Consider the following 14,149-nt stretch of genomic DNA (forward strand, 5'->3'; position numbering starts at 1 on the left):
TTCCCAATATTTAGTTGGAGGAAATTTCTGCTCATCCAGTACTGGATGACGATTTAAAGACAGTGGAGGGGACGAGAGAAGTGGTGGTGAGGTAGAGCTGGGTGTCCGCAGAGTACATGTGGAAAGTGACGCTGCGTTTTCGGAAGATGTCGCCGAGGGTCATTGTGTAGATGAGAAATAGGAGGGGTGTGGCAAAACCACTAAATGACTTACATAATTGTCTGTAACCAATGTTATTACCTTTCAAGTTGGCTCTGGTTAAACAGAGCTAGATCGACAACATCGCGATCTGACGCAATGACGTCATCACGTGGGTCACGTGACGTCCCCTTCGGCGGGAAACGTGATGCCGTCATGACGTCTGAGGTAGAGGGCGGGACCAGCCAGTCCTCATTTGGATTGCAAGAGAAAAGACCTGTTTTGAGCTTCTCCTGTAGTTTCTTGTTTTGTAAAGTTCTTAGACAATAAATTCAGTTTGTTAACTTCCAGTAAGTTATAGATTCTTTGTTAGGAGTGCAGAGACTCCTACAGGGGGATCGTTGGGGGACAGCAGAGGTAACGGTGTGGGAGTGGGAAGAGAAGCTGTTGCAGGTGATTCTCTGGCTACCACTGGATAGATGAGAATGGAAGCAGGCAATGCACATGCCTTCTCATGAAAGGACAAAACTGTTCAGCAACTTTACCAGTGTCTGTAAAGACTGTTGAGTGAAAAGAAAACAGAAATGAGCAAAACCCGGTTACAGTTTCTTTTGGTGCAGTGCGAGATTGTGGGTGTGCTGCCGCCTGGTGCCGGCAGGGCCCGCTGTGGTGCCGGTGCGGCTCGGGCCTGAGCTGCCGGCCAGAGAGAGCGAGGAGATGGCGCGGAGAGTGATGTGAGTGAGGGCCCGGCATCAGTGATTTAGCGACTCCGAGAGCCGTTCCGGGCGGGCCGCGCGGCTCCGCTCGCAGGCCCCGACACTGGTCGCCTGTCCAGCCCACGGTCAGTGAGGCCCGGGCCGGGTGTGAGTGAGCGGCCGCCGTGTCCCCGTGAGACAGGCCCGGGGTCGCTCAGCGCTCTCCAGGCTCCAGACAGCGGCCAGCTCCAGGCCACAAACTTACCCCCGTCCCCCCGTAACCCCCCTCCATAACCCCCCCCGCGGCACCTCCTTCCCCCCCCCCGCACCTCCTCCCGTAACGCCCCCTCACCGCCTCCCCCCGTAACGCCCCCTCCCGCCCCCTCCCGCCACGCCCCCGTAACGCCCCCTCCCACCCCCCCCCCGTAACGCCCCCTCCCACCCCCCCCCCGTAACGCCCCCTCCCGCCCCCCCCCCGTAACGCCCCCTCCCGCCCCCCCCGTAACGCCCCCTCCCGCCCCCCCGTAACGCCCCCTCCCGCCCCCCCGTAACGCCCCCTCCCGCCCCCCCGTAACGCCCCCTCCCGCCCCCCCCGTAACGCCAGCTCCCGCCCCCCCCGTAACGCCCCCTCCCGCCCCCCCGTAACGCCCCCTCCCGCCCCCCCGTAACACCCCCTCCCGCCCCCCCCGTAACGCCCCCTCCCGCCCCCCCCGTAACGCCCCCTCCCGCCCCCCCGTAACGCCCCCTCCCGCCCCCCCCGTAACGCCCCCTCCCGCCCCCCCCGTAACGCCCCCTCCCGCCCCCCCCCCCGTAACGCCCCCTCCCGCCCCCCCCCGTAACGCCCCCTCCCGCCCCCCCCCGTAACGCCCCCTCCCGCCCCCCCCCGTAACGCCCCCTCCCGCCCCCCCGTAACGCCCCCTCCCGCCCCCCCGTAACGCCCCCTCCCGCCCCCCCCGTAACGCCCCCTCCCGCCCCCCCCGTAACGCCAGCTCCCGCCCCCCCGTAACACCCCCTCCCGCCCCCCCGTAACACCCCCTCCCGCCCCCCCCGTAACACCCCCTCCCGCCCCCCCCGTAACACCCCCTCCCGCCCCCCCGTAACACCCCCTCCCGCCCCCCCCGTAACACCCCCTCCCGCCCCCCCCGTAACACCCCCTCCCGCCCCCCCCCGTAACACCCCCTCCCGCCCCCCCCGTAACACCCCCTCCCGCCCCCCCCGTAACACCCCCTCCCGCCCCCCCCGTAACACCCCCTCCCGCCCCCCCCGTAACACCCCCTCCCGCCCCCCCGTAACACCCCCTCCCGCCCCCCCCGTAACACCCCCCCCGTAACACCCCCTCCCGCCCCCCCCGTAACGCCCCCTCCCGCCCCCCCCCCCGTAACGCCCCTTCCCGCCCCCCCCCGTAACACCCCCTCCCGCCCCCCCCCCCGTAACACCCCCTCCCGCCCCCCCGTAACACCCCCTCCCGCCCCCCCGTAACACCCCCTCCCGCCCCCCCGTAACACCCCCTCCCGCCCCCCCGTAACACCCCCTCCCGCCCCCCCGTAACACCCCCTCCCGCCCCCCCGTAACACCCCCTCCCGCCCCCCCGTAACACCCCCTCCCGCCCCCCCCGTAACACCCCCTCCCGCCCCCCCCGTAACACCCCCTCCCGCCCCCCCCTCGTAACACCCCCTCCCGCCCCCCCCGTAACACCCCCTCCCGCCCCCCCTCGTAACACCCCCTCCCGCCCCCCCTCGTAACACCCCCTCCCGCCCCCCCCCTCGTAACACCCACTCCCGCCCCCCCTCGTAACACCCCCTCCCGCCCCCCCTCGTAACACCCCCTCCCGCCCCCCCTCGTAACACCCCCTCCCGCCCCCCCTCGTAACACCCCCTCCCGCCCCCCCCTCGTAACACCCCCTCCCGCCCCTCTCCCGTAACACCCCCTCCCGCCCACCCCCGTAACACCCCCTCCCCACCCCCTCATATCCCCCATATCCCCCACTCCCACCCAACTGCCACCCCCAGCTCTCTTTAAGACCCTCCTTAAAATCCACCTCATTAATCAAACTTTTAGTTATCCTTCCTAATATTGCCTCCTTTAGCTCGGCATCCAATATTGTTTTATTACGTTTCTGTCAAGCGTCTTGGGACATTTTTCTACGTTAAATGCACTATATAAATGCAAGTTGTTGGTTGCTGTGGAGGGGCCAGAGAGGCAGTGTAGGTCAGCAAGGATGTCGGAGTGTGAGTGGATTTAGTTTGGGTAAGGATGCTGGCTTATTAACTGTTGACAAGATGGAGTTTACGGAGAATGGCGTCGGATGGCTTGCGAGAAAGGTGTTGGAGAAATAGAGTTCAGAGGTAATGAAAGTGTGGGTCAGGGTATTGGTCAGAAGTGGGGACAATGCTGCGAAGGTGGAGGTAAGTGGCCCTGGCGATGGATAGGATATAGGTTGAGATTAGCAAGGACATTAAGGTTGTGCACAATCTATTTTAGATGTCATCAATAATGCTATCAAGCGGCACTGACTCACCAATAACCTGCTCACTGATGCCCAGTTTGGGTTCCGCTAAAACCACTTGGCTCTCAATCTCATTACAGCCCTGGTCCAAACATGGACAATGGAGCTGAAGTCCAGAGGTGAGGTGAGAGTGACTGCCCTTGACATCAAGGCAGTATTTGACCGAGTGTGGCATCAAGGAGCCCTAGTAAAACTAAAGTCAATGAGAATCGGGGGGGGGGGGGGGGGGGAAACGCTCCACTGGCTGGAGTCATACCTAGCACAAAGGAAGATGGTTGTGGTGGTTGAAGGTCAATCATCGCAGCCCCAGGACATCGCTGCAGGAGTTCTTCAGGGCAGTGTCCTCGGCCCAACCATCTTTAGCTGCTTTATCAATGACCTTCCCTCCAACATAAGATCAGAAATGGGGATGTTCGCTGATGACTGCACAGTTTTCAGTGCCATTCACAACTCCTCAGATAATGAAGCAGTCCATGCCCGCATGCAACAAGACCTGGACGATGGGCTGATAAGTGGCAGGTAACATTTGCGCCACAGAAGTGCGAGGTAATGACTATCTCCAACAAGTGAGAATCTAACCACCTCCCCATGACATTCAACGGCATTACCATCGCCGAATCCCCCACCATCAACATCCTGGGGGTCACCATTGACCAGAAAGTTAACTGGACCAGCCACATAAATACTGTGGCAACAAGAGCAGGTCAGAGGCTGGGTATTCTGTGGTGAGTGTCTCACCTCCTGACTCCCCAAAGCCTTTCCACCATCTACAAGGCACGAGTAAGGATAATGATGGAATACTCTCCAATTTCCTGGATGTGTGCAGCTCCAACAACACTCAAGAAGCTCGACACCATCCAGGACAAAGCAGCCCGCTTGATTGGCATCACATCCACCACCTTAAACATTCACTCCCTCCACCACTGGCGTACCATGGCTGCACTGCAGCAACTCGCTAAGGCTTTGGCAGCACCTCCCAAACCGCGACCTCTTCTACCTAGAAGGACAAGGGCAATAGGCGCATGGGAACACCACCACCTCCAAGTCACACACCATCCTGACTTAGAAGTATATCGCCGATCCTTCATCGTCGCTGGGTCAAAATCCTGGAACTCCCTCCCTAACAGCACTGTGGGAGTACCTTCACCACACGGACTGCAGCGGTTCAAGAAGGCGGCTCACCACCACCTTCTCGAGCAATTAGGGATGGGCACTAAATGCTGGCCTCGCCATCGAAGCCCACATCCCATAAACGAATAAAAAAAAAATTGAGTGAGCAACCAGGGAGGGGAGGGGAGTGGAGGCAGTGGTGAAGAGCCGAGGATTTGGTGGGGGATGAAAATAATAGCTACCCCGATATTGAAGTAGAAGGCCTTCTGGCTGATCCAAGACTTGATGTCAGACGTGCGGCCTGACAGGGCAGAGGTGGTAGGTGTGGGTTGAGGGAAGTGTAGAGAGGAAGCGCAGATCAGATTTCCCCTGAAGAGAGCACTAACCCAAGTCTAGTTACAGGGCACGTTGAGGCCAGTTGGGCTCAGTTCGCATATGCTGATGGCTGATGTGGGCACACGCAGGGCAGTTGACCACATGCCTATGGATGGTGTCAGCAAGGGGTGTGTAGTTGGGGAATGGGGGCTCCTTATGTCAGAAGAGCCCAGGATGTAACGCCTTTTTGTTTGAAGATTAATTTTTATCTGTCACAAAGTGTGACACACATACACAGGGCTCACGATATACATACATACAGGAAACTTTCTGTTATCCGGCACGGACGGGACCGACGTGGTGCCGGTTCATCAACAATTCCGGATAACCGAACGCTGTAGTAAAAGATACGGAGCTCAGAGCTCTGTATAAAGCAACAAACCCTGTTGCTTAGCAACAGCTTCAGGACAATCGGCACAAGTTGCAAGCGTCTCTGTAGCTTAGCAACAGCTGCAGCCACACCCTTGCACAGCAACAAATGGAGTAAAAAAAAGTAATAAAAGTTACCTGAACCTACTCCTGAATTTTGCCGGTTAACCGACATTTCCGGTTATTTAGGGGCCGGATAAAAGAAAGTTTCCTGTATGTGGATGGGGGTTTATGTAGTTCTCTCACTTAATCCCTGTCGTGACTCCATGAACTAACTGGCTTTATTGTGAAAGCTGATGGTATGAAGGAATTAGATTAAAGCAGCGCTGACGTATTTAGAGATTTCGAACCACTTCTGGAGGAGTAGCTATGAATTTGAACCTTTATGGTATGCTTTTTGTGAGGTTTTAGTTTTGAAGATATTTTTTCTGCGTCAGCATGATTGATGACACAAGTATATTGCACTGATTATCTGAAGTCTTTCCCCTAATTCAGAACTAGCTGAATTAAGATTACCCTGTACGAGTGCCTCTGAAAAGCTTGCCAAACAATTTCAGTAGTTATGATACCTCTTTAACATCAGTCGATATTTTATGAATGCAAGTTCATTTAGTGCCCTCAGTAACTTTTCTAGCTATTCTGTCTTTCTCCCCCCCCCTCCCCCCCCCCCCCCCCCAATGTTCCCCTCTTTTAGGTGAAAAATGGATGCTGAAGTTAATAATTAAACAAAGGGTTGATTTTTTTTTAGCGTCCAGATGGTGAGAGGCCATTGCTGTAAGTGGAACATTGCCAACAAAAGCTGTTTGTCTGCCAACTGTTCCGAATTAAACTGTGTGTAACCACGTTCCGATTATACGTGTGAACTGAACCCCAACTGGCCTCATCATGTCCTATAACTAGCATTGGGTTGTGCTCTCTTTAAATGGTATACCTAATCTGTGCTCTTCTTGAGTCATAGTAGATGGGTAGCTGCCATCTGCACAACTGTCAATAAAGATAAAATAAGTTTATAAAGTACAAACATTATGATCTGGAACGCGCTGCCTGAAATGACGGAGGAAGCAGATTAAATAGAATTTTTCAAAGGGAATTGAATATATACTTGAACAAGGAAAAATTTGCAGGGTTCTGAGGAAAGAGCCGGGAGTGGGACTAATTGGATAGCTCCTTTCAAAGAGCTGGCACAGGCACGATGTGGCGAAGATATCTAAATGCTGCAAGATCTGAAATAAACTGAGTAAATGACACAGCAGGTTTGCCAGGATCTGGAAAGGAAACAGATAGGTAATTGTCTTCCTTTGTAGATTTCCCTGCGTTCTTACAAAGGCTCGCTACCTGCAGTGTTACCATCTTTCTCTGAATGCTGAAAGTATTTCCAACATTTGCTGTTTTTGTTACTGAAATTTTGACTTGGTCAACAAGTCCATACTTTAAACAAAAACCAAGAGCTGCGTCCAGTTTAAATGCTTCCTATAAACCTTCCATGAATAAGTTAATTTCCACGAGAATGTTCCCATAGAACCAGACAGATCTGTGCCTCAGACACAAATTTACATTATTCCTTCTCTAAGCAGCTTGTCTACTTCTGCCAAGATTGTTGAACAGGAGGACATGGTGTATAAAGCTATAAATTATATCCTCCGTAGGATGGTATGGGGTATGCTATGCTCGGCAGGAACACGTTGAGAGATTGATCAATTTTAGCAATGTCATTTGAAACCTGAGATGTGTTGCGTGCTTGAAGCCCCGTTCAATATTGTCATAATACAGGAGTATGTGGGACAGTTTTCATTTCCAGCAGGTGAATGGCACACTCCTGTAATTGTACTACTTGATTTAAATTGAAGTGTAATGATACTGGGTTTAAACAGTCCTGCTTTAATTGGAACATCTTGATATTAAACTGCAGGCATTGAGAAAAGGCTGCAATCATCATCATCTTAGGCAGTCCCTCGGAACCAAGGATGACTTGCTTCCACATTAAAAATGAGTTCTCAGGTGACTGATGAGTCCAATGCGGGACCTACAGTCTCTGTCATAGGTGGGGCAGACGGTGGTTGAAGGGGTGGGGTGCTTGGGTTGACGTGCACTCCTTCCGTTGTTTGCGCTTGGCTTCCGCTTGCTCCCGGCGAATGGACTCGAGGTGTTCGGCGCCTTCCCGGATGCTGCTCCTCCACTTTGTGCGGTCTTGGGCCAGGGATTCCCAGGTGTCGTTGGGGTTGTTGCACTTTTTCAAGGAGGCTTTGAGGGTGTCGTTGAAGCGTTTCCTCTGCCCACCTGGGGCTCTCTTGCCGTGTCGGAGCTCCGAGTAGAGCGCTTGTTTTGGGAGTCTTGTATCGGGCATGTGGACGATGTGACCCGTCCATCGGAGCTGATCGAGTGTGGTCAAAGCTTCGATGCTGGGGATGTTGGTCTGAGCGAGAACACTGACGTTGGTGTGCCTATCCTGCCAATGGATTAGCCAATAGTGTGCTAAACACCAGGGGGGTAAAATCACTCCTGTCCCAAGAAAGAAAGAACTTGCATTTATATATCCTTTCATGAGCTTAGGATATCCCAAAGCACTTTACAGCCAATTAAGTACTTCTGAAGTGTAGTCACTGTTATAATGTAGGAAACGCAGCTACCAATTTGTGCACAGCAAGGTCGCACAAACAGCAATGAGATAATGACCAGATAATCTGTTTTAGTGATGTTGATTGAAGGATAAATATTGGCCAGGAGAACTCCCTTGCTCTTAACTAATCCAGTATTCTGTGCTTTACCTATACAGGAAACTTTCTGGTATCCGGCACTGACGGGACCGAGTTGGTGCCGTCCCATCAAAACTGCCGTATAAACCAGCCCTAATGTTAAAACATACAGAGCTTTTCAGCTCCGTGTGAATCAACAAACCCTGTTGCTTAGCAACAGATTCAAAACAGTCGGCTGCAGCTGCAAGCGTCTCTAGCTGAAGCTGTTGCTTAGCTACAGACCTTGCAGAGCCTGACTGGGGAAAAAAAAGCAACGAGATGTAAAAAAACTTATAGGAAACGGCTCCTGAATTTTGCCGGTAGATAGAGCTTTCTGGACTTTTAACCTCCAGTTAAACGAAAGTTTCCTGTAAATAGTTGGTGGAATTGGCTAACCTGTATATGTTATATTGTATGTTAGAATAAGGATAATAGTCCTGACCCAAAATTTGTTTTCAAAGTGTTTCCTAATTTAAACAGTGCACCTTGCATCTTCCAGAGATTGACTGACTTAATCCTGCAGCTGCACCTTGACTAGGAGCAGACAAAGCCAGTGTTCCTTGGTTCTACCACCTTCCTTGGCCTTTATTGCAAGGGGGATGGAGTATAAAAGTAGGGAAGTCTTGCTACAACTGTACAGGTGAGACCACACCTGGAGCTCTGCGTACAGTTTTGGTCGTCTTATTTAAGGAAGGATATACTCTGCATTGGAGGCAGTTCAGCGAAGGTTCACTAGGTTGATTCCTGAGATGAAGGGGGTTGTCTTGTGAAGAAAGGTTGAGCAGGTTGGGTCTATACTCATTGGAGTTTAGAAGAATGAGAGGTGATCTTATTGAAACATATAAGATTCTGAGGGGGCTTGACAGGGTAGATGCTGAGAGGATGTTTCCTCTCGTGGGGGAATCGAGAACTAGGGTCATAGTTTCAGGATAAGGGGTCGCCCATTTAAAATGGAGATGAGGAATTTCTTCTCTGAGGGTCGTGAATCTTTGGAATTCTCTACCCCAGAGAGCTGTGGAGGCTGAGTCATTGAATATATTCAAGGCTGACATAGACAGATTTTTGAACTACAGGGGAGTCAAGGGTTATGGGGAGCGGGCAGGAAAGTGGAGTTGAGGCCAAGATCAGATCAGCCATGATCTTATTGAATGGCAGAGCAGGCTCGAGGGGCCGAATGGCCTGCTCCTGCTCCTACGTCTTATGTTCTTATTTATGTTCAACCAAGATGGTCTGTAGATTTGAATTTAATGCATGTTAATTGCAAAATAAAGTAACTGATAAATGGCTCCTAATACATGGGAAATATTCTGACACTGCATGGCAGTGAAGCAAGTCTGTGTTGTCACTTGGGTTATTTAGTATTGTGGTACAGGAAACTCGATTTACCAGCACCCAAACAACCAGAAATCTCGGTTAACTGGCAAAATTCAGGAGTAGGTTCAGTTAAGTTTCTCTTCATATTAGTGGCCGTTTCTTGATTCTTGGCTGTGTAGCTCCAACAACACTCAAGAAGCTCGACACCATTCAGGATAAAGCAGCCCCCTTGATTGGCACTCCATCTACCACCTTCAACATTCACTCCCTCCACCACCGGCGCACTGTGGCTGCAGTGTGTACCATCTACAAGATGCACTGCAGCAACTCACCAAAGCTCCTTCAACAGCACCTTCCAAACCCGCGACCTCTACCACTTAGAAGGACACGGGCAGCTGACGCATGGGAACATCACCACCTACAAGTTCCCCTCCAAGCCACACACCATCCTGACTTGGACCTGTATCGCCGTTCCTTCACTGTCGCTGGGCCAAAATCCTGGAACTCCCTTCCTAACAGCATTGTGGGTGTACCTACACCATATGGACTGCAGCGGTTCAAGAAGGCGGCTCACCACCATCTTCTCAAGGGCAATTAGGGATGGGCACTAAATGCAGGCCTAGCCAGCGACGCCCACATCCCATCAATGAATTATTTTTTTTTAAAATCGGGTGTTCCTGCACTTGTTGCTAAGCAACAGGGACGCATGGCCTGTGGCCGGAGTTCCTGCACATGTTGCTAAGCAACAGGGAAGCCTGGATTTGTTGCTGGGTACGGAGCTCTCGTACCTTTTAACTATACCTCTCTGTAATCTGGACTTTTTGATAAACCGGCACCACGCCGGTCCCGTCGGTGCCGGATAAAAAAGAGTTTCCTGTACCAATACACTACAGTGTAGTTAGGATTTTAGTAAAGCACTAGTTGATTTCCAGTGGGGGTAAGAGCTTGAGGCATAGAACAACCAGCATCTTGGGAGGAGGAGTACAGCCACTGGGAGGGGGAAGGAGTTTGTGCTGTAGATTAATCATATATTTGGGGTGGGATGGGGGGGTGGTGGCTGTTAGTGTAAAAGGGATAATGAAGGAGGGTAGGGGAAACTGTTAGCAGGAACTGCTGACAGAGGGTGGGGTGGGAAGGAATTGACAACTAGTGGTATATTTATACACTCGGATATATCTGTTTATACACTGTATGAATAGATCTGCGTTTATGTGTTCAACCATAAATGTTTTTCGATGCTTTGGCAACATAAGATGTACCTTATCATCATGCCAATAAAGCGATTTGAATTGATTGGGTTGGAATGAGAAAGCCAGTCGGGGGAAGGAGGGAGTCGAAATCTTGCTCAGTGAGGGGGACGGAATGAGGTGGCTGAAACATTTGCTCTGGGCTGAAATCTTCCTCGGGGTGGGGGGGGGGAAGGAGAGAGGTAAAGGCAAAATCTTGCTGGGAGGGGCAGGTGGTGTAGAGGGAGTCCCACTCCGGTTTGCTTCAGAGTCGGCTCAGCTTTGGCACCCGGTTTACACTACACAAGTTCAGTCTCGGCCAAACTGACACTTCGTCACTTCAACCCTGAACTTGTTATGTAAATACAGCCTGAATGTATGAGAGTGGTCCCCCCCCCCCCCCCCCCCCCCGTCCCCAAACTGTGTATTGTTACAATTATGTAATCTGGTCTATCTCCCGAGGTCTTAATCACAGCTTGTCAAAGGAAATGCAGTGTTCCTTACCGCTAATCTTTGTTGTGTATATCTCTCTCTGTCTCTATCTTTTAATTGTATTCTGCTTCTCTGTGGTCTTCTGCATCTTCCTTTGTGCTTTTATTTTTCAATTTAGCTGCGAGCTGTTGGGTGGCACGGTGTGCCAGGGAAAGAAACCTCAGAGGGCCGCTGAATTTCCCATTACGAGACACGGGATAAATGTGGCTTGTTAGTGCCCCGCGCTCCCCTGATTCAGTGCGGCCCATTCACACCATTCATTGTGATGCTGCACCCATCAGGTGCCTATTCCCACTGTATTACCATTCCCACTGGCTGCTCTTGTCCGATCTATGCGCTCATGCCCATTGTTTTATTTTGATCTTCATGTTTGTAGTAATGTCTGAAGCTGTGTATACTTCACTTTAACTTACTGTGTGCTGCCTCTCTGGTACCTTGCAATTTAGTGACATGTCAGCCTAACTCTCATTTAATAGGGTCACCTGTGGCTCAGTGGGTAGCACTCTCGCCTCAGAGTCAGAAGGTTGCGGAATCAAGTCCCACTCCAGAGACTTGAGCACAGAAATCTAGGCTGACACTCCCAGTGCAGTGCAGTGCTGAGGGAGTGCTGCACTGTCGGAGGCTGCTGTCTTTCGAATGAGACATTAAACCGAGACCGTGTCTGCTCTCGGGTGGATGTAAAAGATCCCATGGCACTATTTTGAAGAAGCGCAGGGGGAGTTCTCCCAGCTGTCTTGACTAATGTTGGTCCCTCAACCAACATCACCAAAAATAGGTTATCTTATTATCACATTGCTGTTTGTGGGAGCTTGCTGTGTGCAAATTGGCTGCCACCTTTCCTATATTACAAAGGAAATATGATTAAAGTACATCACTCCATTCAAAGAGCGAGCACTGCTGCATAACTGATGGGATGAATGGACTTTGTTTCGGGTCTAATTTCCATGATTCTAGTAGTCTATGTACATATCCAAACCACCTGTACGAAGAATCTACCCTATAGATTCTAGCAAATCTCGCAGTCCATTGATCTCTGTGGTTGGTGACTTGGATAAGGGATGTGATGACATGAGTTAGTTCAGCTTAGATTTTACTGATGATCTACAAAGTTTTGATGAGGTTACATTTTTTCTTTGCTCATCATTCTTCTCCCTTCATCATCACTCAGTTGAACTCCAGAGTGACAGCACTGCCTTCTTCTCTAGCGCACTCTTTCCATGGATCCGAAAACTATGGCTATTCCCTTCCTCCTGAAGTCTACAGACCATTAATAGCCAAGCCACCTAACAACCACTCCTTGATTTACCCCCCATCCTCCACCACCTCTCTCTTGCACAATAAACTGGTGTATGAAAAATTGCAGCACAACTAAATCTTGGGTGTTAAATCAACAAGTGTGGAGAAGGGGAAGGCAGCGAGTAAAATGAAAGCTAGATGTGGAGATGATTGATTTGAAAGTGAGGAAGGGAATCCGTTTGATACATGTGAAGAGATTCTTTCTGCAGAATCAGGTTAAGAAATCAGGGAGATAAGATAACCTAATAAGGACACCTTGAACGAAATGTAACGGAGGAACGATTCACATTCTGAACTTAGAGAAGTCTATAAAGAACCAGCACAGTGCTGGATAGATTGAGTTGAAAACACAACAAGCATTAATGAACTTACCAGTGGGAGTCGATGCTGGTAATTTAGAGGGAACAAAAGTTGAAATTAGATTTGACAAATAAAGAGTTGGGCAACCATTTCAATGGAATACAATAATCTATATTATTGTATGATAGAAAGAACACAGTCACTTATTATTGTACCAGGAAAAGTGATATATTGGCAATGTTGTTGTATGAAACAATGAAACATGATTGCTGGGGTTTTCTGCCTCTCTTTTCCCAGGCCTGCAATTTCCCCCGACCCCGCTTTTAATTTGAATGTACATGAAATCATGGGATGTTCGGTGCACAGTCAGAAAACCCCCACTGTTCATATTCTTCTATATGTCTGTTATTTGAAACAGTGTTTGCAAATCAATGTAAAAGATCTTCATTTAAGATTCTCAATGGTTCCTTAGGAACAGCTACAGTGAAGAAAATCTTTGGTCTTACATAATATAGTCTCTGAACTGTGTTAGACCCTATAATAGACGCACTAGATATTTCTTGAGTATTGTGTGCAGTTTTGGTCGCCTTATCTGTGGAAGGATGTTCTTGCCATGGAAGGAGTTCAGCGAAGATTCACCAGGCTGATACCTGGGATGGCAGGAATGACGTATGAGGAGAGATTGGGTCGATTGGGCTTATACTCGCTGGAGTTTAGAAGAATGAGAGGGGATCTCATTGAAACTTATAAAATTCTGGCAGGACTGGACTGACTGGATGCAGGAAGGATGTTGCCGATGGTCGGGGAATCCAGAACCAGGGGGTCACAGTCTAAGGATAAGGGGTAGGCCTTTTAGGACAGAAATGAGGAGGAATTTCTTCACCCAGAGAGTGGTGAACCTGTGGAATACAGAACGCAGTAGAGGCCAATTCATTAAATATATTCAAGAAGGAGTTGGATATACTTCTTAAGGCTAAAGGGATCAAGGGGTATGGGAAGAAAGCAGGGACCGGGTACTGAACTTGGATGATCAGCCATGACCTCATTGAACGGCGGAGCAGGCTAGAGGGGCCGAATGGCCTACTCCTGCTCCTATCTTCTATGTAACAGTGACTGCACTTCAAAAGTACTTAATTGGCTGTAAAGTGCTTTCGGACGTCTTGTGGTCGTGAAAGGCGCTATATACGTGCAATTCACTCCACGTGATGTCAAGAAACGGCTGAAGACACTGGATACTGCAAAGGCTATGGGCCCTGACAACATTCCGGCAATAGTACTGAAGACTTGTGCTCCAGAACTAGCTGCGCCCCTAGCCAAGCTGTTCCAGTCCAGCTACAACACTGGCATCTACCCGACAATGTGGAAAATTGCCCAAGTATGTCCTGTCTACAAAAAGCAGGACAAATCCGACCCGGCCAATTACCGTCCCATCAGTCTACTCTCAATCATCAGCAAAGTGATGGAAGGTGTCGTCGACAGTGCTATCAAGTGGCACTTACTCAGCAATAACCTGCTAACTGACGCCCAGTTTGGGTTCCGCCAGGGCCACTCAGCTCCTGACTTCATTACAGCCTTGGTCCAAACATGGACAAAAGA

General features: G+C 50.6%; 1 protein-coding gene across 7 annotated transcripts in view; it reads left to right on the forward strand.

Moving 5' to 3' along the window:
• The first annotated feature begins 426 nt into the window (after nucleotides 1-426).
• Nucleotides 427-14,149, forward strand: part of mrpl23 (mitochondrial ribosomal protein L23) — a 65,270-nt gene continuing 51,547 nt past the window's right edge. Inside the window, exon 1 of one of the 7 annotated variants that reach the window (XM_086007649.1) lies at nucleotides 427-488. Coding sequence is in view for 3 of the 7 variants with exons in the window: in XM_086007647.1 (XP_085863773.1) it covers nucleotides 856-872 (17 nt within the window). In the remaining 4 variants the exon portion in view is untranslated. The other 6 variants (XM_086007647.1, XR_015080965.1, XM_086007652.1 and 3 more) reach the window with 6 other exon arrangements.

The sequence above is a fragment of the Somniosus microcephalus genome, chromosome 15 (assembly GCF_052327205.1).
Source record: "Somniosus microcephalus isolate GS21.2 chromosome 15, FLI_Smic_1.0, whole genome shotgun sequence".
In the NCBI taxonomy this organism is placed as follows: Eukaryota; Metazoa; Chordata; class Chondrichthyes; order Squaliformes; family Somniosidae; genus Somniosus; species Somniosus microcephalus.